Source organism: Podarcis melisellensis (assembly GCF_964234715.1).
Source record: "Podarcis melisellensis genome assembly, chromosome: 10".
In the NCBI taxonomy this organism is placed as follows: Eukaryota; Metazoa; Chordata; class Lepidosauria; order Squamata; family Lacertidae; genus Podarcis; species Podarcis melisellensis.
In genome coordinates, this window is record NC_138542.1 from 68,035,264 (window position 1) to 68,062,968 (window position 27,705).

Here is a 27,705-nt window from a genome sequence, read left to right on the forward strand (position 1 = left end):
GCAGGGAAGCACCCTCTAGTGGACAGAAGGCGGAATACTTTTTAACGTTATTATTTTGGCAGAAATAGAATAGGAAATTTCCTCCTGACGTGCATGACAGAAGTTACTTTGTAGGGAGGCCAGTTTCTGGAATTCTGCAGTTTGTCTCAACAAATTATGACGCACACCCGCTGTCGTTTTAAGAATGCCACGTATTCGGGGAAGGTACTGGTGACCAGTGGCTATTTGCCTGATTTTTCTGGGCAAATAGTACCAGGACATTTCGTGCTCCCGCTATTTCAAGCTCGTTTGACACTTTCGGGATGTGCAATCTGGAACGATCCAAGGGTGGCTGAGGAATTTTAAAGGTGTGTCAGTCGCTGCCAGAATTTCAAGGTGGACTGCTCTTGTCGCTTGCTGCTCTCCTCTCAGCAGCCCCTCACCTGTATATTCAGTCTATTTCCTGCCAGCCCAATATTCAGTGGCTGTAAGTGATTTACCGGCCAACAAGAAGCTCTCCTCTGCTTGCTACCACATCCCATAAGTCTCTGATGAAGCTGAGCTACATAGCTTTCCATCTGCCGCCTTGAAGATGCATACTTCAATTATTCTAAGCTGAAAAAGTAAGTGTTAGCTGCCTTAACATCATCTGGACAACTTCCAATTTGCTATGTGACTTTTGGGGCCTATTTTGAGCGCAGGAGAGCCTCCCCTTCTGCCCCACCTCCCATCCTAGTTTTTCTACTGCCCAAGATTTACCTTGATCCATGGAACGTGACATTGGCCTTCTCCATCCTGAACAATCTCTTGCTAAATGGAAATTCCGTCTCCATTGCATCAGACTTAAGTTTCCTTTTTCTTTAGTTAAGAAGGGGCCAGAGGATGTTTCCTTGGGAATCTCACTGAGGAACAACACATCTGGTTTGCTTGAGGCACGCAGACACCTGTACTTTATTCCTTTCCATAAACATGCCCCTCTTCTTCTCATTATGGGCATAAATCCAAAAGACTGGTTCTGGCCAGTCTAGCGCAAATGGCTGCCTGGGGTCCCTGAGTTGGAGGCAGCCTCCCACCACCACCACTGAGATAAAAATGACACGATATTGCTAAGCTATGAATAGCAAAGCGCCTGGCGTGGGGATGAATCAGCACTTGGCCAGCTACCTGACGGAGGAGATCCCTCCTGCCAATTTATTGCATGTCTTGTGGGCATCCATTTTAATATTTTGCTTAGTGCCTCACGAAGCCTGGAGACATCACTGTTGACGCTTTGTTAGGGGTAACTGTGTGCGTGTTTGCTCTCACAGTGCTATGGAATTGATGATAATTCCTGTCAGAGGAGAATGGTTACGTAACCCGTCAGCGTCGCTGCAAGCAGCAATACGGGGATGTGCTTTCATAACCAGAGGTCAGGCCTCTTGTCTCCGATGGCATCAAGCAAGCTTACAGCTTAAAATCTTAGGGAGCATCTCCTAGTTTATAAATCCTGCCCCACCTTCCAAATTAAGATCTCCTAATCAAGCCGACTACCAAGCACTAGTGGTTTGTCTTTTTAACAAGAAACAGGGCTTCTAGCATTGTGTCTCTAGAATAAGGAATTCATAGAATTGTAGAGTTGGAAGGGACCCTAAGGGTCATCTAGTCCAACCCCCTGCAGTGCAGGAATCTCAACTGAAGCATCCCTGACAGATGGCCATCCAACCTCTGCTTAAAAACCTCCAAGGAAGGAGAGTCCACAGCTTCTCAAGGAGGTCCATTCTACTTTCAAACAGCTCTTACTGTCAGAAAGTTCTTCCTTCCTCTCCTTGTAAGTTTTGAGGGTGTCACCCCGTTCTTCCTCCCACCTCCCACACTGGGAAACGAAGCTGCATTTGTTTAGATGGTGATTCTAGAGCAGGCATAGGCAAACTCAGCCCTCCAGATGTTTTGAGACTACAATTCCCATCATCCCTGACCACTGGTCCTGTTAGATAGGGATGATGGGAGTTGTGGTCCTGAAACATCTGGAGGGCCGAGTTTGCCTATGCCTGTTCTAGAGAATGGATAATGTGTCTGATTTTCTGTTAGTGAAATTGGTGGTTCCTGTATTTTGCTGTGGTAATTTGGACTGCTGTTGCATGGTTTGATCATTGGGGGTTTAGTATTCCTGTGTTAGTATAGTTAAAGCTGTGTTTTCCCCAGTAGTGATGTATGGAAGTGAGAGCTGGACTATAAAGAAGGCTGATCGCCGAAAAATTGATGCTTTTGAATTATGATGCTGGAGGAGACTCTTGAGAGTCCCATGGACTGCAAGAAGATCAAACCTCTCCATTCTGAAGGAAATCAGCCCTGAGTGCTCACTGGAAGGACAGATCATGAAGCTGAGGCTCCGATACTTTGGCCACCTCATGAGAAGAGAAGACTCCCTGGAAAAGACCCTGATGTTGGGAAAGATGGACGGCACGAGGAGAAGGGGACGGCAGAGGACGAGATGGTTGGACAGTGTTCTCGAAGCTACTAGCATGAGTCTGACCAAACTGTGGGAGGCAGTGGAAGACAGGAGTGTCTGGCGTGCTCTGGTCCATGGGGTCACGAAGATTCGGACACGACTAAACAACAACAACATTCCTGTGTTAAATGGGAGGGGTTGTAGCTCAGTGGCAAGAGCATTTGCTTTGCATTTCCAATATCTCCAGCTGGAGCTGGGAAAGGCTTCTGCCTGGAACTCTGGGGAGCCACTTCAAACCGGCCTGAGATCTTTTGATGAAGGGTGGTATATAAATCAAATAAATAAGTCAGTCGGTCAGCATGGATTATGACGAGCCAGCTGAACCCGATGGTCTGATTCCGAATAATGCCGCTTCCTAATGTTCCTGTGTTTTACTGCTCTAAAACTGAGCTTACATTTACCTAAGCAGCTGTGCTTTATGCTCCTATAAAAGGAAAGCTCAGCTGGTTAGACTATGGTGCTGGTCATGCCAGGGCTGCAGGTTTGATCCCCGTATGAGACAGCTGCATATCCCTTCATTGCAGGGGGTTGAACTAGATGATCTTCAGGGTCCCCTTCCCACCCAACTCTGTGATTCTGTGTTATTCTGTGTTCTGTTAACTCCGTTTCTTGGCTATATGCATGTTTTGCATTGCAGAAGCAGAAGCTACTGGTTGTGATGTCAAAGTAGCTGGGGTGGCGTCAGGCAGGGACAATGCTTGAAAGGTATGTTTTGGAACAATAGGCTTTGGAGACTGTAGAGCCTATAAGTGGAAGACACGGGAATATTAGCCTGTTTTGAAAACGCTCCCTTGGGAGCAGTGCGTGTGTGAAGCATATCAGGCAAATTGTTTATTACGGACGAGGCTGGCCTGACTGTGATTGTGCGAGCAAAGGTTGACTGTCAAAATACCTCCCTGCCACTTGGGCCTTTTTCATGAAAGAAACGAATGCTTTTCTTAGAAGGGGGAAATTTCCGAGGAGCGTTTTAACAGCCGTTAAATATTCTGAAGATGTACCAGCAGAGGAGACGCAGGCAGTCACCTTAAGGACTCATCAGAATGGCGTGAAAGGGCTTGAAGGAGAAAAGAGCTCTATCTTAAACATGGGGAAAGAGCTTTCTAATTAAGAGCAATTCACCAGTGGAATATTCTGCCTGGCAAGATAATCCTTCATAGGAAACGTGGATGAAGAGGATGGACAGACACTTGTGGAGAGATGTTTAAGGGGTGATGGGAATAAAATGGCCTTTCTGGTTCTGATTTATTTATAAATGAGGGCTTCAAAATTTGGAATGGGGTGGGGGCTTTGTTCTACCTGTCAGAATGCTCCTGAATCCCACTTGCTGGAAACAGCAGGAGCAGAGAGTGATGTTGCGATCCGGTCCTGATTCCAGGCTTCCGATAGGCCCCTGGTCATCCACTGAGAGAACAGGATGCTGCGCTAGACGGGCCATTGGCCCATTGATTCATCTGGGTTCTCTCTCCATTCCTATGGGGACTGATGCAAATTCTGGAGCGAGGATTTGCATCAAGATAATACTTCATTACAAAGGGAGCGCTTGTTCCGTACTTCATAAGTTCAATTGCAGACCAAAAATAACTTTTGTTATTTATAGTATCAGCAAAGGAGAGAAGAGGAGAGAGAGGCAAACGTTGCTCATTCCGCTGAGGAGGTATGGTGCCTCTGTCTTTTGAGCTGGGCGCAGTTGCAAAGTGAGATGCAAAGCAAGCTTGCCTCCCTCCCGTCCCTTCTGCGATCTTATGAGTTCAGTCCAGGATGGCGATGGATCCAGTTCTTGTGCATGCTATTCCCACCATCTCCCACCAGATTCAGTTCAGGTTTGTGATCGGCGCAGCCTCTCCGTGCTTTGCGTGGCGTTTTGCCCGAGGTCCAGTAGGATATGCACCGCGTGCCAAATCTCTGTGTTTTTTCCTCAGTTATCAATCGGGCCATTGTGGCAAATGTGGGTTTTGTGAGCTGTGAGAACTTAGGCACACAAAAGGACTTGCTCTTTGCAAGGAACATTGGCAGCCCTGTGCCCAGAAAGGAAGGGTAATTAAAGTTAATGACCCAAGGTAACCTCCTGGCGATGGTGCCAGTGACAGCCACTAGCACTGCTGCAGACAGGGGTCAATAATTCCTATCCTCCTCCTTTTAAAATCCCTTTCTAAAACAGATGCGTTGTTGCTGTCGGGTGGAAAGCTGCCCAGATGTCTTTGAATTAATATGTTAATATTTTATTTCAATAAGTAGTTTTGGCATGGAATCATTCGGGTCAGCTTAAGCACCTACCCCGACAAAGCAGCCATTTCGCCCCAAATGTCTTTAGGCCTGTCTGCTAAGACCGAAGGCTCTAGGGCCTGCCGTCACCCTACGTGAACCGAGAAGAGAGCAAAGGAAACACCCAGCACTTTCTCTTCTGTGTCTGCGCCTTGCTTGAGAAGATCAGTTGTGGGAGACAGGTGTTCTGCTGCCCTCCAGTGTTTTAGACTACAATTCCCATCAGCCCCAGCCAGCAGCTGGTCTAAATGCTGTATTCTGTGCCAGCTGCATTGCAGTTGCCAAAAGATGCTAACTTAAAATAAAAATAATAAATGGAGCAGGATTTCTTTTTCTTTACATTGCAGGGTGTTGGACTAGGTGACCCTCGGGATCTATTCCAACTCTGCAACATACCTGTCAACGTTTCCCATTTTTTAAGGGAAATTCCCTTATTCCGAATAGGATTCCTTGCAAGAAAAGGGAAAAGTTGACAGCTATGCTCTACAATTCTATTATTCTTCTCTTACCTCTTTCACCTATTTTGTGGTAGTTGGGAGGCTCTTAACCTGTGACCTGGGCAGCCCTTGTGTAGCGTTTTTCATTCTCTAGCAGTAGGGGAAAAAGCAGTAGTGCTCTGGCTGGAGAAAGCATAAAGACACTGGGGAGCAGCTTGCGGTAGAAATTCCCTTGGCACAATAGCTCCTCCAGCCGCCATCACGATCTCCCTACTCCTCTCCCTCCTGAGGTCCACCGGGTTTATCTGTGGTTGTGATTCCGCTCCATCGCTCTTTCCAAAGTGGTTTCCTTCTCTGATAGGTGTAAAAGTGAGCCACACTCAGGATAAAGGTTTGGGAACTGGAGGAAATGTGCAAGCAGGTGTCAAGTAACCACTGACTAATTCCCCCACTGCTTCTGGATAACTGATACTTTACAGGGCCAAGTGCAGCTCTTTGGGCTTCTGTATCTGCCCCTTGGATGTCTCCCCTGGCTATATTCCACTCCAGCCCTACTTTGTACCCCAATTGTTTTCACCTATAACTCTGATAATGCTTCCTGCTTGTCTGGTTGGAAGATAGAAAGGTGTGTGTGTATGTCTGTAAATAAAAGACCCTACAGGAAATATAAAATTTGTATTTGTTGCTCCATCCACTTTTGCTTCTGGCTATGCCCACGTGCAGCATCTGGACCTCCAGTGGCTGCCTAGAAAGGAATGTGGCCCTTGGGCTACAAAAGGTCCCCACCTCCCCACTTGCTCACCTTTCTCTTCTCAGAGTCCTTTCTTTCCACACTGCTTAGGAAGTATAGGCAGGGGAAGTATAGGAAGGGGATAAACATTTGGATGCCTCTGGAGGGCGTGTAAGCAGCACTGGCCTAGGTGCTACCACTTGCCAACCTATAATGTAATTGTATTATGACTGAGATGAACTCCCTCCATTCACTAGACTTAACTCAGAAATTGCAACTTCACTTTGCTCTTTGTGAAGGATCGTAAGAGGTCAGGACATCTCTAAGGGCCTCTGTGCACTTACCCTGCTTGAATCCTAGGTGTGTAAGAGGTTCACTTGAGTGTCCATCAATCCTTTCTTTTTTATCTGATTGGACAACATTGTTTACTCCCACCTCTCTTTGGTCCGTTAGAGCTACTCAGTGCCTTTCTTAGCACAAAACCAGATCCTTTTCATAGAGATAGTGTCAAAGCCTACATGCTTCTAAAACCTCCAAATGGTTAGGGACACAGCCCACCAGGAACGTCTTGACCAAGCCCCATTAGAATACAGCTAGCTTTTTACATTAAGTGTTTGCCACCAGCTTCCTAATGGATAAGTTATCATATTCCGAAGGAAGTGATACTCAGGCAAGTTTTCCTTGGAGTCGACCCGTTGAAATTAAGGAACATGACTAAATTAGGTCCATTAATTTCAGTAGGCCTCCACTGATTTAAACTTGGTTGAGTGCCACCCTGAAATTTGGAAAGTGTTTATAGATGTTGCAAGCAAACATTCTAACGATGATCTCATGCTTCAATCTGTTTTGTTCACAAACTAATGCCTTTTTTTCCTGAAATTTTGATTAGAAACAGTATATTTGTTTGGCGGCTGGGACGGGACTCAGGACCTGGCTGACTTCTGGGCCTACAGCGTGAAGGAGAACCAGTGGGCGTGTATATCAAGGGATACTGAAAAAGAGGCAAGTTTCAAGCATTTTCTTATGAGTGCGCCATGTGACCAGAGCCTGGTGTTTGCCAAGGCAACACAATTCTAAAAACACCCTGATTGTAGCTCAGCCTTGAGCCAGCAGTGATGTCGGAAACTTAACATTCCCATCCCCTCCGTGCTTGTTCTAAGAGAATATGAAGTCATGACCCTTTTTGGATTTCAAATGCATTTCATAATAGTTGATGAAAAAGTTTGGCCGTTCCATTGCCGAGAAATAAACAAGATGCTTTGGCAGAACAGAATGATAAAATTTTTTTAATGAAGAGTTTGGAGCTGATGGGAGACATCAGTACCGAAAGCTACTACTGGATGTCTCCAAATATACATGCAGAAGAAGCACTTAACTAAATGAAACTTTGGGAAGAGACGAGTATCTGGAAGTTGGATGGTTTTTAAATGGGTTTTACTTGAGTAAAACTTGGAAGACTTTTCTCTTCTCCCCTCCCCACTCCCAGGGACTGAACTGGTGCAGCAGAATGGCTAAGAGAGAGTGAGGAGTGAATCAGGGAGTCCTTGGCTTAACTCTCCTCCAGGCAGTCCAAAGGTGGCCTTGGACAACTCTCTCAGCCTTGGGCTTCTGTATCGGGGGTACAATACTGGCCTGCCTTCCAGGATGGTTGCAGAAATGGCACAAAAAATTGTAGGCAGAATATGCTGGAAACTTGAACGCAGCATGTAAATGCTAAGGATTAGTTCCTAACCAAGCTTCCACTAGTGGGAGCATCTCAGGAGCAGAATTCTGCTCATGGGATGTATCTACCAGTGGAAGGCATAGGGGAAGACGTTGATCAATTTCCCCTTGTCCTTATACCCCTGGAGGGTCGGGCCACAGTGTTAGAAACTCACATATCTAAGCTAGGTGCCAAATGACTCCTTAAACTAAGGTTGCAGTCTCCAAAACAGAATGTCTTGTTGCCATTTTGGGGCAAGATGGCTCCAAAGTCTTATTTTTCAGGCAATGGACTGACTGATCTGGCTAGTTCAGATGACAACCTTGAGCTAGGTTGAGAGCTTTGAGAACTTAAAGGAGAAACGTCACTTGACCCAGGGACAGTCCACATGTCCATCGACCTATTTCACCCTCTTTTTCTTAACGGCTCCTGCTCCTGCTCAGGCTGCACAGAAAAAGCATTTTGCTTCTAAATTCATTCCAATTGTGCAGATAAAAGACAACTGATGGGGTAGTAGCATGTGAAAACAGTGCAGATCGAATGATCCCCAGATGGTGGAGATGTCAGGCACAATCCTGTCACCCTTGCATCCTCACTTGGTCACAAATGGCTGATAGCTAGGTGCAAAATGCACCTGGCGCCTGGCTAATTTCGAACACTGTTGGGCAGCCCTCTTGCGTGCCACCTACTCCCTTGTATGCTCTGCTGGATCCCCATTCCTCCTGCAATTGGAAGGAGGGCTCCTGATCATAGAGGGTTAGTTAAGGAGGAGATCTAAGTGTATGCTGTGTGTGTTAAATCTGCTGCGTAAGCCAGTATTTTACTATTTTGAAGGAGGGTATGGTGTAGCTCTCCTCTTGCAGATGAGGAGCAAACTCCCTACTAAGAGCAGCCGGTGTGCTTCTGGGCCAGGAAACTCACGCTTCTGGACTGTGACAAAAATCTCGAGGCCAACTGCAAAGGTCACGGTTGGAACGGGATAAATAAGCTCAACAAGGGAGATGCTTCCAATGTTCTTGCGAGAGGAAGGGCAGCTTGTTCATAAACAAGCCACTAAAAGGAACAATCTGTTGTACTGAGTTGTTGAGAATATCAAATGGATTCTAAGAAAAAAAATGTTTTGCTTTTGAATTATAACATGTTTATTCAAATCCTGAACCTCATCGCTGGTATTGCATGTGAGGCTTAGGCTGCAATCTTGTTCAGTTATTTGTGGGGTAGACTCCAGTGAGCTTAGTTAGACTTACTTCTCAGTTGGAACAGGCTATTAACTGCCACTTTAAAGACTGTGAATGGGGATTTTCTTTGGCAGGCAACTACAGGTTACCAGAAAACTTTAGAATAAGTTAGTCCCTTGGTGTCTCCAGATTTATAACACCTTTAAGTGAGAATATGTTGAAACCCCTGCTCTGCATCACCTTGATCTTGGCTTCTTGCGCCAGCTTGCCTGCAGGATCGAAGCATGGGGTTGGGAAGAAGAGAAGAAGGTACATTTGACCAGAGTTTAGATGGCCTGACTTGGGTTATGTGCCCATTACTGTAAAGAAACAATTGAGGCCAAATTGTAGCTAATCTTGAGAATGCTCATGCAAGCTTATTTCCCTATATTCGGTTAAGATCTTGCAAGATTTGTAGCAGCCTGAGTTGGTGGCCTGGGCTGTTCTGTGGACAGGGTTGGAGAGAGCATGCATATTTGTATAGAAAACGAGGAAGATCTTCCTAAGACAGCATGTCAACTAAGATGGCAGATAGCTATGCCTCTCAAACTATGCGATGTCCCAGAGCTGGGAGGAGCTAACAGGATGTGGCAGCATGGGGAAGGAGCAATCATCGTAATAATTGGGGACTTTTGAGATCCCAGGAGGGGGTGGGATTCCATCCTGCTGATAGGCTTCACATACAATGAAACATGAACAGCGAAATGACACGTGCACCTTAAACGAACTGACACTGGGACCAGAAACCTGAAAACTGAACCCAGAGCACGGAAGAACATTTTTCACTTGTTTATGGTTAATATCCACCACCGTGAGATGGCTGTGCATGGCTATAGATGAAAAGCAGGCGGTAGTGTAAAGCGCTTTAAACAAAGGGACCAAAGGAAGTTCAGGGACAACAGTCAGTCCATCCTATTTTACCAAACAGGTGAGAGAACTTGGGGTAGAACAGGGCTTATATTGCAGGCTTGTTGAGTCCGCATGTGGAGAAACCTAGACTTGATCGCTGATCAGCTATGAAATTTAGCACATGACTTTCAGGCCAAGTCTCTTGACTGAGGACTTGTTCACGTGCATCTCCCTTAATGCCTTAGGAAACACTTTCAGCTGCCCTTTGAACTGCCACCGTTGTGTTCTTGGGTGATGTGAAAGCTTTCAGCTGCATCTTCCTAGTATATGCAGGTGATCGGGCAAGGTTGGGACCAAATGGAGAAGGTGTGTGTTTGAATGGTGGTGTGCCTATAGCCTTCAGTTTGGTAGTGGCTCCGTTATAAACTTGCCTTATTTTTTGCTCTCAAAAAAATAAGCCAAGATTGCCAAGGAAGTCAGTCCATTGTAACAGAATGGTTGAAAAGGAAGCCATGGGGACCCATTGCTGAATCCTACCGTGATCTATTTTGCATTTCTTCGCTTTTGTCAGAGCTGACTGAAGTGGGCCGAGGGGTGTGGTACCATCTTGGGATTGCGCCACTTCAAAACACCATTGAAGAAGAACTTAATTTTTGAATGCTCACCCCAGAAAACATAACACTTGGAAGAAGCCTTGGCTTAGAACCCTTTTCTCCCAACCATCTTGAGATGAGCTTAATCTTTCCTCATTGCAGCTGTTTGGTGTCCCTAAGGTCTTGTTTGAACATTTGGGTCTTTGGTTCTGCGTTTATCCTGCCCTGAGGATAGAAAAGTGAGAGCATGGCTGCTGGAATGTTGGAGGAGGATAAAAATTGTTGTCTGGTGACGGCTTACGATGCAGAAGCACATGTTTGTTTTTGCAAGGACACGGCAAAGGTTGATGTCATAGTATCCTGCTGGTAATGTCTCTCATGCAATAGAAGCCTCTGGTGGCCTAGACTTCTCGGTGGATCAGTCTCCAAAGGAGCTTGCTAGTCCTAAAGCTAGCTGGAATCCAGACATTGTGTAACAAGGTGATCCAGCGTAAAGAGGTCACAGTATAGTCCACAGTTTTTTAACCTTGGGTCAGATATTGTTGGATTCCAACCACTCATCATTTCCAGCCAGATGAGACAGTGGTCACGGATAATGGGAGTTGTAGTCCAACAATACCTGGGAACCCAAGGTTGAAGAAAGCTGATATAGCCAAATGTATGAAAGTAAAGCTTCTACACCCATGCACAATTATTATGTAAGCTTTCCAAGAGGAGGAGATGGGTTTACTAGTCAAAAATAAGATTACAGACTGAAATGGCAGCTTTGTAATCATGTGTGATTTTTATAAAGGGACTTGGGGCAGGTTTACATATTATATTAACATATTATATTAAATGCAGTGCCAAAAAGTCAGCAACTGTATGTTTCATTCTTCCCCCCTCTCTGTAGCATCCAGGGTGACTTACCCACATATCTTGATGTTGAATGTCACCCAGGAAATTTAATGCAGCACAGCAGCTTGGACTCTTCAAATAGGTGCAGGGAATAAAATCACCACCCTGAGTTTAATTCTAAAAATGAGGCAACGCCAGCCGAAAGCCTGAAAAATATTTCAGATTTCTTGGCGGCAGCATCAGTTTAGGCAGTTGGGCAATCAGTCAATCAAGTTACGCTTGTCATCTCTTGGAACTATGGGACACATCTTTTGTGGTTATTCCTCAGCTGCAATTCATGGTGATGTTCCTAGAACGATTTGCTCCTTTTGGCTGTCATGCGATTTTTCATGCCATGTTGGTGGTCTGTCTGAGAAATGGTGGAAGGACTTCCTTTTTGCATTGATAGGCATAAAACCTCAAAACAGCCCTAGGACAAACTGTGCTGAGAGCACTTGGAGCATGAAGCAGTGGCCCCGCTTTGGGTTTGAGTTGTCTGGTCCCAGTGCTCTTCCCTTGCTAAATCATAAATTGTATTTTGTTTGTTTGTATTAAAGGAAACACCAATAAAAAGCATTTAAAAAATAAATAAATCATAAATTGTTCATTAGCATTTAATAGAAGCAGCACAATAAACAAATGAGTTTAACTGCTTTGTGCTTTGGGTTTTATCTCTTGTCCTGTTTTAGTAGGAGTCGCTGTGCCATTAATATTTTGTGGATTGGGTGCCCCACAGAATAATCAGAGGAGGTGGAAATGACTGACAAACTAATAAACAACTGGCTGTGCAAATAGTTGGACTTTACAATATATTTGTTGCTTGCAATCAGTGGTAACAGCCTTTTTTATCACTGCCTTTTGATTGCATGTCAGAATTCTATGTGGGGGCGGGAAGAAGGGAACACAGCACAGACTTGTTTCTTGGGTCTTCTGACTACTTGGTCTGCCAAAGGAGCTAAAGGGGATGGACTTTAAAGATGCTGATCTCGAAGATAGTCTTGCTTCAGAAGGAATGGAAATAAATATTTTAAGCAGAGTCGAATACTTCTGGAACACAGAACAAAACGGAAGCAGTAAATAAAAACTTTCAGAACCAGTTCATGGTTAGGGCTTAAATTTTAATTAAAAGAGGGAGGTGTGGGGGTTATTTCTTATTTTGTTGTTGTTTAGTCGTGTCCGACTCTTCGTGACCCCCTGGACCAGAGCACGCCAGGCACTCCTGTCTTCCACTGCGTCCCGCAGTTTGGTCAAACTCATGTTCGTAGCTTCGAGAACACTGTCCCACCATCTCCTCCTCTGTCGTCCCCTTCTCCTTGTGCCCTCCATCTTTCCCAGCATCAGGGTCTTTTCCAGGGAGTCTTCTCTTCTCATGAGGTGGCCAAAGTCTTGGAGCCTCAGCTTCAGGATCTGTCCTTCCAGTGAGCACTCAGGGCTGATTTCCTTCAGAATGGAGAGGTTTGATCTTCTTGCAGTCCATGGGACTCTCAAGAGTCTCCTTCAGAACCATAATTCAAAAGCATCAATTCTTTGGCGATCAGCCTTCTTTATGGTCCAGCTCTCACTTCCATACATCACTACTGGGAAAACCATAGCTTTAACTATACGGACCTTTGTCGGCAAGGTATACTTTAATTTCTCTGTCTATGATTTGTTTGTTACCCATAAAGCAGGTGTAAATAACCGGTGGCCTTTTAGATTTTGCTGAAGAATTAAGAATACCGTATAAAGTGCCGTATATTTATAAATAAATACAAATGAGACAATATCATACAGTAACATTGTGATAGTCTGTCTGAAACTACTTATTTTTAAAGATTATGGATGAGATCCAAATACATCAGAGAAGACCCATTGTCAAGTCCATTGATGTAAGTGGGTCTGTGCTCTGACAATGCCTAACATTGGATGGTTCCCAAGGGGTAATTTAAATTCTTTAAAATCCAATTTTGCACTATGTTTGCGTTCACTCTATGTTTTCTTTCTGTGAGAGCTATATTCTAAAATGAGGAGGGGGTGTGAGTGAAGAACAGCAATCATTCTCCAAAGAATTGAATTCTGGGATTTCAGAGCTGTTGCCTGCACAAGAACTGTTCTGTGTTCTGCTGCACCTTTTAAGCTTGTTCCGGACAGAATTGTTATCTGTAAATAAGACCAGCGTAACACAATATGCTTGCTCCCTATGAAGAAAGCATGCATTCTGCCATTTGACAACTGCCTGTTTTTTGCCGCCTGTTCTTTTATTTTGAGTTGGCAACAGCACCCAGGCATGTCTGCACACAGCAAAGCAAACATTTGGCTGCACTTATTTTACACCACAATGTCCCCAGGTGCCGCTCTTGTGGACTTGAGAAAAATCCTTCTGAATCGGATGAAACCACCTATGCAGTTCACCATAAACAGTCCATTGTTTTCAATGCTGCGCTTAAACGGACCCCTGTCTAAATTGGCACTGCTTTGCTTTAATACTATTTCACTTCAAAATAGAAACTGCCACAAAGAACTCATATGAATATCGGACAGCAAAATGATTTGCAGTGTGTCGTCACAGACTTTAAATGGCGTTGAAAAATGCTACGTTTGGATGTAGCAGTAAAACATAGTTGGCATCTGGAGAACAAGCCTCGCCTGTGAGCTTCCTAGTGACTGAAGTTAATTTGAGTTGGGGACTTTCCTAGTATATTAGCTCTCTGTCCTACATTTTCAGAGGGGGGTGGGGAGAGTCCCGAATAGCACTGGAGATAGAGGAATGACTTGTTATGGTCACTCCCATTTTCTCCGTTTCCCCTTCACTCCTTTGTATCCGGCAGTTCGGAGCCAAAGTATTTGCAGTCGAATGCAGTCTCTGTTCCAGACTTCCTGTTCCTTTCTTGTGAAAAGCGCTACCAAGATCTCTCAGCAGCCCGGGCATGTAGCATCCTGCAGCATGTTACGAGATCAGCGTTCTTAAGAGCCTTTCCTCCTCAACTCCTTCGCAGGCAAAGCTCCTTAAGACCAAACATTTCATTTGAAAGCTTGATTCCAAAATCGTGAAGGCAAAGATTCTGCCTCCCAAAGTTCAGTTCCTTTCTTATTCATGCAAGTGGTTCGGAGGGTGATGTGTTGTGAAGCCCACAGGGACATGAATTCAAGCTTTCCCTTCCAGAAGCAGGACTTAAGTCTATCATAAACACACACCACACCATTTACTACATTTACTTTCTTCTTAAATAGGCGAAGGTAAACAAGGCATTTTGGCATGCTAGGAGCTGCCTTGCTTTTGATCTTGTTCTTCCGTGTTTTGAATTATAACTGGAGAAAGGACCTTTGGTCACAGCAAAACCCACTTGTTTGCATTGGCAGGGACTTGTTCATAGAACAGCCTGGACCAAAATATTGTGCTTGGGCACAGGATACGTGACGCTTGAAAACGTGGTCCGTCCACTCGCTCATGCATTTGGGGATTTTGGTTTCAAATCAGGGAGTTAACTAGAAACAGCCTATATTGCTATTCTCAGTCAGGTTGACATTGTCTAGAATAGCGTCCTTAGTTGCTTGTTCTCTTTTAGCTCATGCTATATGAAATTTCAAAGCTCCTTTTTCTGACTAAGATTTTAGCTCACTCATTCTTTCAGCCTCAAGCCTAAAAGAAGTATATTGCTGTAGTTATGAATAGATGTTTCTAGGGCTAGGCCTGCCAAAACATTCCCATGGGAAGGCTTTGGAGTGATTCCCAGGAAGGAATGAAGAATCGATTGGATTTTGCAAGGAAAGGTCAGCAGGGTCTTCTATGTTACGTTCTTCCATCAACCCAGTGCACTTCCATGGAAGGGGAAAAGTTGCGTCGGAATTGGCTTCTACTCTTGGCTTTTGTGGAAAGGCAATCCTAACACTTCCTAAGTAGCTATGCATTGCGTTAACTTGGCTTCCTTGGAGCAAAGGCTTGGCTGTTTCTTGTAGAATTTCCTTTCTGGAGGAGGTTTTCCAGGCTCGTTCTGCTGAGGCTTTTAGAAGATGAGTGAAAGTGTTAAAATTCCACATGCTGTGCTTGCATTGGGACCGATGTCACCCCAGTTCTCACAAAGTAACATGCAAGGTGATAAACCAACGCGTGGACTGTACTCATAAAAGACTGTCCATGGAGGCTTGCCTTATCAAATGCCTTGAAAAAGAAATACATCATTGCATATAGGAGGCCTGGCATATCCAGATTTTAATTCATCATCACCATCATTTTATGCAATCCCTTCCAACTCTACAATTCTATGATTTTACAACAAAAGCATTAATAAACAATAAATAAAACACATCAAAAAGTAAAGAATATTGAACAAGTTCAACATCAACCATAAGATCTAAAAGATACAAAAAATTAATATCAACAACAGCAAGAAAAACCCATAAGCAATACCCCAGCCCAAGAGTCAGCTTGGGTGCTAATACGTGATAATTCTTATTTTTATTTTACATCTCATTTCCTTCAGAGTTTTCCTTGTTTCCTCAGCTGCAGGAACCCTGTAATGTTAGTCAGACTGAGAAAAGTGAGTCTGGTCTTGTCCAGTCTAACCCAGTATTAGAAATTAAGTAGGTAAAATAAATATGGGGAAAGCAAAATGACACTTAGAGAAGGATCTGAAATATTTCCCTTGAAGCTTGAATTTGTTTTATTCTGGATTTGATGTTTTAATTGCCTTGAGATTTTTCCCCTCTAAAATATAAAGCGGTCAGTGTTAGAAACTGAGATTTGAAAGCTAGGAGCGAAGAAATTGCTCAGAAACTGCTCGCGCTAATGAAATTCCCTGTTGCAAAATGCGTCTAGAACAATGGGAGTTTCGAACACTGAAAGTGGTATAGAAATGAAATTAGCAGCAGCTGCAGCAAATCTCACTTCTAGAAAGGCCCCTAGGCATTCCATTGTGGCAACTGTAACCCAGGTTTAAGGTGCCATTTGGCAAGTAGCTTATATATGTGAGTTTCTAACACCCCTAGGCCATTTTGCCTGTGAGATGTGACTAGCTTTCTGTTTTCTCTCTGCTCCGTAGAATGGCCCCAGTGCCAGGTCCTGCCACAAGATGTGCATCGACATCCAGCGGAGGCAGATCTACACGCTGGGCCGTTACCTGGATTCCTCCGTGAGGAACAGCAAGTCTCTGAAAAGCGACTTCTATCGCTACGACATCGACACAAACACGTGGATGTTGCTCAGCGAGGACACCGCTGCGGACGGAGGCCCCAAGCTCGTGTTTGACCATCAGGTCTGAAGGCATTACAAACCATGAAAGGGAGGGAGGCCCTTGCCCCAAGGGGTTTACAGTCAGGCAGACAGAGGATGGGAAGGAAACGTAATTTCAGTCAGGGGTTTGTTGAAGTAGGTTATTGGGACTGGGGGCTGAATGGAACGGAGGCTGTAGCTACTGTTCAGCAAGGCTGTTTTACTTGATTGGCCCTGTTAGAAGTTTGAATGGAGATTTGGTGTCTTCAGTACAGTGGTACCTCGGGTTAAGTACTTAATTTGTTCCGGAGGTCCGTTCTTAACCTGAAACTGTTATTAACCTGAAGCACCACTTTAGCTAATGGGGCCTCCCGCTGCTGCCGCACAATTTCTGTTCTCATTCTGAAGCAAAGTTCTTAACCCGAGGTACTATTTCTGGGTTAGCGGAGTCTGTAACCTGAAGCATATGTAACCTGAAGCGTCTGTAACCCGAGGTACCACTGTATTCTGATTCTTAAAGGCTCTCTTCTCTGTTCACTGTGCTACGCTGTCTGCCCAGTTGTGGCTTTTGGAAGAAAAGAGGGCTTTCTGAATCCAGTTACAGATAGGTAGCCGTGTTGGTCTGCCATAGTCAAAACAAAAAAAATTCCTTCCAGTAGCACCTTAAAGACCAACTAAGTTACAGTGGTGCCTCGCAAGACGAAATTAATTCGTTCCGCAAGTTTTTTCGTCTTGCGAGTTTTTCGTCTTGCGAAACACGGTTTCCCATAGGAATGCATTGAAAATCAATCAATGCGTTCCTATGGAAACCGCCTTCAGACCAGGTCCGGGGACAGTCTGTCCCCCGACCTCTTCTGAAGGCTGGCGGGGGGGGGGGGGACAAGGGCATTTTAAAAAACCCTGGGACAGTGGAGGACTTCTCTGCTGTCCGGGGCGATCTTAAAATGCTGGCGGGCGGCAGCGAATCCTTCGCTGCCGCCCGCCAGCATTTTAAAAAACCCCGGGACCTCTTCTGAAGGCCGGCGGGGGGCAAAAGTCTTTGCTCCCCCCGGCTGCCTTCAAAAGCCGTCTGGGATAGCGGGAAGCGCTTCCCTGCTACCCCGGACTGCTTTTAAAATTCTGGCGGTGGGGAGCAAAGCTTTTCGGCCCCCGCCGGCCTTCCTGGACCTCTTCTGAAGGCCGGAGGGGGGGAAAGGCTTTGCTCCGCACCGCCAGCTTTTAAAAGAGGTCCCCGGAGATTTCCCTATGGGCTTTCTTCTTGCGAAGCAAGCCCATAGGGAAATTCGTTTTGCGAAGCGCCTCCAAAACGGAAAACCCTTTCGTCTAGCGGGTTTTTCGTCTTGCGAGGCGTTCGTCTTGCGGGGCACCACTGTAGTTCTTGGTATGAGCTTTCGTGTGCATGCACACTTTTTCAGATACACTGAAACAGAAGTTACCAGTTACTCCTGGGCCAACTTCAGAGCACCAAGTCAGCGGCCTCAACGAGCACTACTTGATATTTCTAAACATTGGTTTTGACATTGCATTCGTTATAGACAAGTGTGCCGTTAAGCAGTTTTTAAGCATGCTGCCTCTCCTTGCAGATGTGCATGGATTCAGAGAAGCACATGATCTACACCTTCGGAGGAAGGATTTTGACGTGCAACGGGAGCGTGGACGACAGCCGAGCCAGTGAGCCACAATTCAGTGGCCTCTTCGCCTTCGACTGCCGGTGCCGGACGTGGAAACTCCTGCGAGAGGATTCCTGTAATGCTGGCCCTGAAGACATCCAGTCCAGAATAGGGCACTGCATGTTGTTCCATTCAGTAAGAACTAGCACTAAGCCCAGGCACTATTCCATCACCCCTGAGCCGCAGTTGCATTGCAGCACTTGAAAACCCATAACAAGGGCAAAGGCAGGGCTCACAGTTGATTAACCAACAGAGGGCCAAATTTTAATCTCCAGTATTGTGAACTAAGGGAATGTTGGCTTCCTTATTTCCAAATTGCTGTGGATCTGGTATGCTATTGTAATAGGAAATGAGAGGAAGTTTGAAAGGTTGCTTTTTCTTCTGAACAAGTGCCAGCTTTTGCTTGTTGAAAGGTGTCTCTCGTTTCTCTTAACTCAAAAATACATTGAGCAGCTGGGGATAATGTTGGGATTTTAATTTCATCTATGGAATCTTTGAGTTAACATCAAGGTAGTGTAGCAATCCCTGTTACACACACTTTTGCCTGCATAATCCTTTTGAGGTCCGTTCTGTAGTGTTTTGCTCCCTTTTCTAAGCTCCCAGAAAGCAACTGCTGAGCCCTTAGTAAGTTGGCCGTAACCTTACAAGTTAGCATAAATACATAACTTTAAAATTGGACCAGTTTGCTGTTTTAGTAGCTGAACGTCTGGCAGGATTCTGTGAACAGGGATGCAGCAGATTGTAATAGTGACATTTAAAGTTCTCATTTTTCTCCCCCTCTGCCTAAATTATGTTAGTCTATTGTTATCATATATAGTATATATTATTAAAGTGTACCGCTTTGTAATAAATTCCTAAATTTAATCAACAAAGTAATAAATCAGTTATACAGCTAAAGGGCAAAAAAAACTTAACCACAGGGTCCATTTCTGAGTGGTTCCTACTAAGTTTCCCGAGAGGTTTGGCTTGAGAGCAGCTGAGGTGCGCTGCATTGGCATCTGAACTGCAAGCCGTGTGGTCACAAGTTTCCTCCTGGACACTCAAATTCCACCTTTTCTTTCCTTCAGAAAAATCGTTGCCTGTACGTGTTTGGTGGCCAGAGGTCGAAAACATACCTGAACGATTTCTTCAGTTATGATGTAGACAGCGATCACGTGGATATCATCTCGGATGGAACCAAGAAAGATTCAGGGATGGGTGAGTGGCTTCGCTGCATATGTTTGAATTCCTGTCCGTGCTAATGGTTGGAAGGTGGCTGCCGTATGATGCGGCGCTTCAACGGCTCATTTGCATAGCCAGAGATACCTAGCATTATTTCAGAGGCAATTTGGCAATACTCTTAGGGTCGCAACACAGAATTGGCAGCCCTCCCCCTATTCGATAGCACCTCAAGTTGCTGTCTAAGATACTTGTGGGGTCAGATCTCGCATTGTGTTCATCGCGCAAAAGCAAATGACTGAGTCCCTTTGTAGGATCAGGACTGTGGTGTGTGGAGCCGATGGAAACTTCTCTACTGAGGGTAGCTTTGGTTTGGGGTGGATTTTTGTTAGAGCTGCAGAATGAGGAAAGGATTAACCCCCACCCCCATGCGTTCTACATCCCTGATCCATCTGAGCCCCCGCCTCTTCTTCATGGCTTGGCAGCTTTTTGCATTTTCAAAACTGCACATATTAATTGCTTTCGTGCAATTGAAGGGAATAATAATAATAATAATAATAATAATAATAGTAATTTATTATTTGGCGTGCTCTGGTCCAGGAGGTCACACAGAGTCTAAACGACTAAACAACAACAACAAAATTAAACATTAAAAGCTTCCCTAAACAGGGCTGCCTTCAGATGTCTTTGAAAAGTCTGGTAGTTGTTTTTCTCTTTGACATCTGGTGGGAGGGCATTCCACAGGACAGTCGCCACTACCAAGAAGGCCCTCTGCCTGGTTCCCTGTAGCTTTGCTTCTTGCAGCGAGGGAACCGCCAGAAGGCCCTCGGAGCTGGACCTCAGTGTCTGGGCAGAATGAGAACACGTAGTCTAGCCTCCGTTCCTAGAAAAGTAACAGTTTTCATCATCGTAAATGGTGCAGTTGTTGATCCAGAGAGAGGGAAAGAGGGGGTGAAACGAGAATTATTCCAAAGTTGTATTTTGATAACTAGCTTTACCATGCAGAGAATTATGTATATAAATGAGCAGGGCTGCAAACAACTTCTGTCGTTCCTGAGCCCCACTTAGATTACAAAGAGTTGTGCTGGTCTTTAGGTGGCAGATGCGTGAATGGGCTCTCACTGGATCATAGTGATGATTGTTGCTGAAATAAGGTGCAGAGGGCTGTCAGATTCCCAAAAGAAAAGTGTGAGTTAGGGTGGGTGATGTCAGGTGGACAGCTTAATCCTTGAAGCCTGCCTTCCCTACCACACCACCAGGAATGAGTGCCATGGCCCCATCTCTTGAAATCGCACCTCCTTTTGGTACGACAGCATGTGGCTTCTTGTTTTTAGCAAACACCTGTGATGAGTTCACTTTCCGTTGAAAGCAGACCCCGTTTTATGGCTAAGCATGTTCAGCCATGTTCTCCTGGCCAGATACATTAATTGCATGTTCCAGTTAGACAAAGGAGAACAACATAATTAGCCTCTGCCATTTTTTTAAAGAGAAAAACTGTCCTGCTTACTTTGAATAGCAGACTTTGTTATCGACTGACTCATTTAGAAATCATGAATGAATAGAATGCCAGTTTTACCGTCCTCGTGTGTCTACGAAAGTAAATAAACAGCTCTGAACATTTCCCTTGTTTGTGAAGGGAAACATTAGAATTAGCCTCCCAACAAGGAAGAACAAAAGCCCATTATAGTCAAAACTGCAAATGCTGATGATAAGTTGCTTTCGTTAGAGGGGCTCGGTTTTCAGTGATTTTGAACACAAGCAGAGGTCCCTCTTCCCATCCTCTCCCCTAGATTGACACTCCTACATTAACTAGTTATCCTAATTATAACTCATAATTGTTGTCTGAGCGCATGCGCACTTGCATGCACCTCCCCACACATGTATGTATGTCTGTCTCAGCAATGCTCGCTGTGTAAACATTCACAGATTTCTCAGTTTTTGAAACATTGCAACCAAGTACCTCCAATTTCCCAAGGGTTGCAGAGGGACATCATCTGGTTAGGGCACATAAAGAAGATACAAAAGCATGTCTGGCACATCAAAATTCCAGACTGGCCCCTTTGGCATCCAGACTTGTTTTCTTTTGTTTCCTTACTGTTAGTTTTATCCGTTGCTGTAACCTGCCCCAGTGTCCCGAGTTTCTAATTTTCATCGATAAGGCTTTTTGGTTTCACAACACCTTAACAGCTTTATAAATAAAATAAAAAATAAAGCTGCCATTTCACAATCGTGGCTGCTTTTCAAGAACAACATGATTTGTTTTGGTTCATAGTTGGGACTGGAACCTAGAATATTATCATGCAGCCAGTATTATCTTATCAACTTTAAATGTACGATAAGTTCAATGCCCTGCAAATTGGCTGTATGAATATTGTGGGCACCTGCCCCAAACCCAGTTATTTAAGCTTTCGCCTACTGATCGGAGAACAGGGAGGCTGTAGATTTAAGTCCGTGCGCTCAGCACTTACTGCACAGTGCTGAACGTTCATCCCCCTACCTTTCCCCCTTTGGTTGCCAGCAATAAGACTGTGGGTGGGAACATACCTAGTAATTTTAACGGGTAAGCCAGAAAAATAGCTGGCTCAACAGCATCTTAATGAGGGAAGCAGCTGTGACCCAGACTTGTTCAGGAAGTAGGTCCCATTTTTATGTTGCTCCCCTCTCCTTTCTGGCAGTGCTGTTTCATGTATAAAAGCTGGACTTGAGAGCATTTTTGGTTCTCTCCAGCTTTGGCGGAATGCATGATAGCGTGGATAGCTTCAGTTAAGAGGCCAAGTTTTGCATAGTCATGCCATGCAAATTGAGAAGAAGGAAAAAAACGAGAAGAGAGTTCTGCACACACAACATAAACTTCTGTACTTTTCTGCCTGGGGGATCCCTTTATTTGCTGTAAAGATGGCGCCCTAAAATTTCAGTAGCTGCCAGTAATCCAATTAAAGAAATCTTAATGGATTAATCAGATGAGTTTTGAATTAATGGATTAAATCTGCATACATGTGAGTCTAGAGTAAAACAGTCTTTAAGAAAAAGCATGCTTTCTGTGTTCTTTGATATGCGCATGAACTTCTCATCTTACCCCTAACATATATATTGTAAAAGAAACCGTAGGAAAGTAGTTTTCAAATCGAAGACCCACCTTTAGCCCATGCATGCAGAGTGGCTGGGGAAACCCAGCCAGATGGGTGGGGTATAAATAATAAATTGTTGTTGTTTAGGACCCATTTCTTAATTTTTTTTACCATATATTTGTATGGGATTTGTGCTGCTCTTCTGACTTATGATACGTCAGGATGTGACCCAGTAAGTGAGCCCTGATTCACCAGTTGAAGGTAAATGCCTTGGGAGAAGAGGTGTTTTACCTTCCCTCCGCTCCTAAGATTGTGCCTGTCATTGGCTGGGGTCCCCGCCCCCCTTTGGGTAATTATTTAAATTGAAAAACAAAACATTTGAAACCTAATTGGTTGCTCAGTTCATTTTTTTAAAAAAGTTTTACATCAAAAGATCTAATTGATCACTTAAAGGCTGCAGTCTTAAGGCTGCAGTACATTGGGCCAGCCTATGACATCAGGGGCACCCTAATGCAAAACCATGAGCTCTGGTTTTAAGACAGTGTCCAGATCCAGGCCCCTGAGCAGCTGAACAGCAGCTGCCAAGAGCTTCTGTCTGGTATACCTTGCTGTAACACCTTTGTGGAAGAGCTTGCACCCCTAAAAGGTAAAGGGACCCCTGACTGTTAGGGCCAGTTGTGGCCGATTCTGGGGTTGCGGCGCTCATCTCGCTTTATTGGCCGAGGGAGCCGGCGTACAGCTTCCGGGTCATGTGGCCAGCATGACTAAGCAGCTTCTGGCGAACCAGAGCAGCACACGGAAACACTGTTTACCTTCCTGCTGGAGTGGTACCTATTTATCTACTTACATTTTGATGTGCTTTTGAACTGCGAAGTTGGCAAGAGCAGGGACCGAGCAATGGGAGCTCACTCCGTCGCGGGGATTTGAACCGCTGATCTTCTGATCGGCAAGCCCTAGGCTCTGTGGTTTAGACCACAGTGCCACCCGCGTCTCCCTAGTGACCCACAAATCTTGTTTAATAGCCCGATAGACTTATCTGATGAGGCAGACGATGGGCTATAACGGACCCAAGCCCAGTTTGTAAAACGCTTGCTGTTTCTCTCTGCTTTAATGAGGCAGAGCTTTTAACTTCATGCAGCAGTGATGCTTCTGTTTCAGTGTCCTTTGTTAGGGCAGCGGCCCCTATGTCTTGACAGCGACCCTGGCTAGAGTATTCCCAAATAGGACTGTTTAACAACACTTGGTGCAAGGCATGCATGCCTTACCCTTTTGCTGTTGCAAAAGAATCCCCATTAAAACTCACAAATGTAGGTGTGTGTGAACCGGCGGGCTACACCATCGTAGCTTCTCAGTTGAATTAGTTGAGAATTTTTGAGAGAGAGAGGAGGGTCGGTAAAGTTGACTAAATCCCTGAAAGACAGAAGATCTTGGCTCACGTCTTCCTTCTCTGCTGCAGCAGCTTGCAGCCCAGCCAGCTTAATTGCTGTGAAGTACTTTCTGTTCTGGTACACCGGGCTGCCCATCAAACTCCTGCAGGGTGACCCGTTGGAGTTCGTTGATGTGATGTTGCTGTGAACGTGGCCTCTTCTATCATGCTATTGGCCAAAGTTTTGGCAACTTAGTTCTGCATAAGGGCAGCTTCCCGAGAGTGCTAAGTGCCGTTGCTTGTCTACCCTAACGGAAGCGATGGCCTTCCCTGTTTCCACCACCTGCTCCTGACCTGATTTAGCCTCCATGTGCACAGTAGTTGTGAGCCCTCCCTGCTCTTCCTTTAGATATGCAGTATTGGAAGGTAACAACGGGACAACGTAAATTGATTCTACACGCTCTAATGGTAGCTGAGACTTACATATGGATTTCTTACAGATGGATTTCTTTGGATAAATATGGCAATATTTTGAATGAGTTTAAACAAAATGGAGTAGGCTATTAATATTTACATATGCATTAGATAAATAATATCAAACTTATAAAAGAATGCATTGGTTAGGGTATTTTTTGTATACATATTTTTTTGTTCTCTACACATTTTTGTGCCTTTTTATCTTTATTTTCTTCTTTGTACACTGGACCCTCTGGATACGGATTTAATTCGTTCCGGGGGTCCGTGCGCACCCTGAAAAATCTGTAACCAGAGGTGCTGCTTCTGTGCACCTGCGCGGTGCGATAGAGAAATACTTCCGCGTTTGCCGCTTTCACAACCTGAAGATTACTTATCCAGAGATGTACGTAACCCGAGGGTCCACTGTATCACTTATTTCTTTATAATTGAAATCTTTTCAATAAAACATTAATACCAAATAGATACTCGGTATTGGCATGTGCAGAGTGACGCATGCAGGGAGTATGTTGGTGCAAGAAATGAGCTTGCTTATGGTCTGCATGTGGGGTAATTAAATTGGAGCCCTGGGCCTAGAATAAACCAAGAAAACCTTCAATAAAAATTTAGATAGATAGATAGATAGATAGATAGATACACACACAAGTAGATCATGCTGTTATTTCAAGGTGACTGGGGGTACCCTTCCTCTGGGAATCTGTTCAGATGCCCACTTGGGGCAGGGATTTCATAGCAGTGGGTGCATTTTGAAATCACGTCTGGACTGATTCCTAAGCTGTTATTCTTTGCAAATAATGCTCTTTAATTCGCCTGCTGTTACAGAATAGTTTTTATTCCTTAGGGCTACTCTTCTGGCATTTTTTAAATGTGATCCTTCTTTGTTTTTAAAATTCAAAGTGTGCTTTTGCTAAAGGGAAAAAACCCTGCTTCATTTACAGTAACATTTAATCTGAGATGCTGCGCTGTGTGGGAGGGCCCTCTTTCCTGTCTCTGGCAAGAGATTGATTGTCCTGCAAAGAGGAGGTGTCCATTTAAAAGCAAGAAGGAATGCCCATCCATTGTGCTGTTTTGATATGCCTCAGCCCACATGGCCCATGCGTCATATTCCACTTTGTCACACTCTCTATAAACAACTTCCTAAAGTCCTCCTGTGAACTCTGAGCTCCGTTTCTCGAGGCAAAGTTTAACTCCCACCCAACACGCTGTGTGTAACTGGCTGTGTTTGCTTTCGCCATCCGGCTATTTGCTGGCTGCTTGGCTCGGTAAAACTTGTTTTGATAAAACTGCGCATGGGGCAGAGGAAGTGGACAGACCCCCCCCCTTTTTCCTACCATAACACTAAAACTCCCAGGGTCACCGAGTGAAATTGGTTAGCTGGAAATCCTTGACTGACAAAAGGAAGCCTTCACACAACACTGGAGTTACAGAATTAGCTTCTACAATGTGTTGACGGTCGCCACAACTTTTGATGGTTTTCAGAAAAGGGTGAAGCTACCTTTTTTCAGGGCAGCCATAGCCCAGTGGTACGGATTGGCTGTAGCTCCCATTCATTCAGAGGGCCCGGGTTCAACCCCCAGCATCTCCAGCTACGGCTGGGAGAGACCCTCATCTGAAACCCCCGGGACTTGCTGCCAGTCAGTGTAGGCAGAACTAAGCTAGATGGAACTAATGGTCAGATTTGGGCTAAAAGCCCAATGTGTGAAGGCTGAGAACCGTTAAAAACATCCTTTACTGAAAAGAAGATTTTCCTATCCAGTCTGCATCTCTAGTTCAGCCTTGACCAAATTGCTCCGCATCCCATGGCTGCTGTTTTTAACACCCTTGAAAACCCTGGGAGGTCTAGTTCATAGCTGTCAACTTTTCCCTTTTCTTGCGAGGAATCCTATTCGGAATAAGGGAATTTCCCTTAAAAAGAGGGAAACATTTACAACTATGGTCTAGTCAGAGGTCTTTTACTGACCCTTCTAGTTCGGTCTTAAACCAGGGATAAATGCAACATGCCAAAAGTTGAGAACAGCTTAAAGCCCCTTTCATTGCAGCATCTGGGCGCATCCCTTGTTTCGGACGCTGGCCTTGGGCCATGCCAGTTTTTTAATGCTTTTCTTGGATCCCAAAAAGCTCAGGGGGATAACCCTGTTTTCCACTGCCGTGCTAATGAGGTAGCGAATTTGAACCAAATGGAAGGCAGATGGGTTTGGATGAAGGTTGTTCTCTCCCTCCGACGAGCCACGTGCTGCTTTCTCTTGTTTTGTGGGGGAGCCGAGCATCGTCTAGAACTGCTTAGTCACGGCACAATGTTTCCCCTGCTTTTAAGAGGAGGAAAAACAGCAGCAAGCGGCAGAGCTCGGCTGCTTGCACGCTGTGCTCCTTTGCATGGAAACGGCCGTAAACCAGGATTATCCGCAGACCGATTTTTCGCTCCTTGGGAAGGGGCCCCCTGTACACAAAATTGCCTTCTTGCAGGTGGTTTTCAAAGTTGTGTGATTTGGCGGCGTCTGCAAGCCGTGTCTTTTCTGAGCAACGTGCCTCGGATAACCAGGTACTTTCTCCCGGGCCTTTCTCCTCCGGCCCCCACCTCGCACCTCACCCCAAACAATGCCTGTAAGCTGATCCAGGAGGAGGGGAAGAGAAAAACAGAACCAGCACACAGAGATCACGTGTTGGTCACACATGCCTGCTGAAAGCCTGGTTGCCCAGGGAAAACAGGAGCAGGGACTTGCCCAACAAACAACGGGAGCGGCCAATTATTTGATTATGCTTTTATGGGAATTAAAGAGAAACCTCCAGTAATCCTCTGCGGGGAAAGCGGAAGCAGAGGTGGGGGCAGCTTTGGTATGCCTCTTTTGTGGTTTTTATGAGAATTATTGCAAGAGGGACCTTTCCTTTTAAATACCTGTTCAGATTGGGGTTGGTTTTTTTTTGGGGGGGGGTGGAATAGTACAGTGAACAGCATGCTAGCGAGGCCAAAATTTCTAAGACCAATGGCCACATTCTGATGACCACGTCTCAGCTTACAGGTGAGCCTTATGCCGGCCTGTGTGGCTACTTCCTTCCCCTTTCTGGCAGGCCTGGATGCGATGTGGAAGTCCCTAATCAACTGTAGTTTCCCATTTCACCCAAAACATTCTGCCCTCCGCTTTCCTGTTCACTGAGACATAAGGGTCCTGGAGATTAACCGAACCATGAAATTGTGTGGTTCCAGTCAATTTCCATTCCAGGAGGAGCAGATCTAACGGTGGGGATGGAAGAGATTGTGTTTTGGGGGGGGGGGAGAGAAATGACTCTTGATAAAATAGGAAATCTCCATGCAGTCGGTGTCTGGTGCAAGGCAAAGGATGTGCAAAAAGTCCGCATCTGTGCCTTTGGGATGCATATTGATTTTGGAATAAGAATTGCATTCCTGGATTGTTTCTGAACTTTTTAAAGCTTTGCTGTGAAGTTTAAAGCAATGCCACCCGTCGTTCCAAGCTCCATTTAGCACCCTATCTCACACCAATTGACTTTGATAAGGATAAATTTAAAAAGAACAGATGCAGTAAAATTAGTCCTAAAAGGAATTACTTTTGCAAAATTTAGCATACATGAAGGCACAGCTGGCTGGGTTGCAAAAGGTTTTGTGGCTGGTTCTGGAGGGTTTGTCGATCCTGC

The 27,705-nt window shown here is 45.0% G+C and overlaps 2 protein-coding genes across 2 annotated transcripts in view; one reads left to right on the top strand and one right to left on the bottom strand.

The window, feature by feature from the left end:
• LOC309378777 (endonuclease domain-containing 1 protein-like) overlaps positions 1 to 27,705 on the bottom strand; it is a 402,039-nt gene that overhangs the window by 227,778 nt on the left and 146,556 nt on the right. The gene's annotated exons all lie outside the window — the stretch shown is intronic.
• The window catches only part of MKLN1 (muskelin 1), a 90,604-nt gene that overhangs the window by 43,049 nt on the left and 19,850 nt on the right, over positions 1 to 27,705 (top strand). The window contains exons 9-12 of the mRNA XM_081927546.1: positions 6,786 to 6,898; positions 16,152 to 16,364; positions 17,905 to 18,126; positions 19,059 to 19,188. Of these exons, the coding sequence (XP_081783672.1) occupies positions 6,786 to 6,898; positions 16,152 to 16,364; positions 17,905 to 18,126; positions 19,059 to 19,188 (678 nt within the window). The remainder of the gene's footprint in view (positions 1 to 6,785; positions 6,899 to 16,151; positions 16,365 to 17,904; positions 18,127 to 19,058; positions 19,189 to 27,705) is intronic.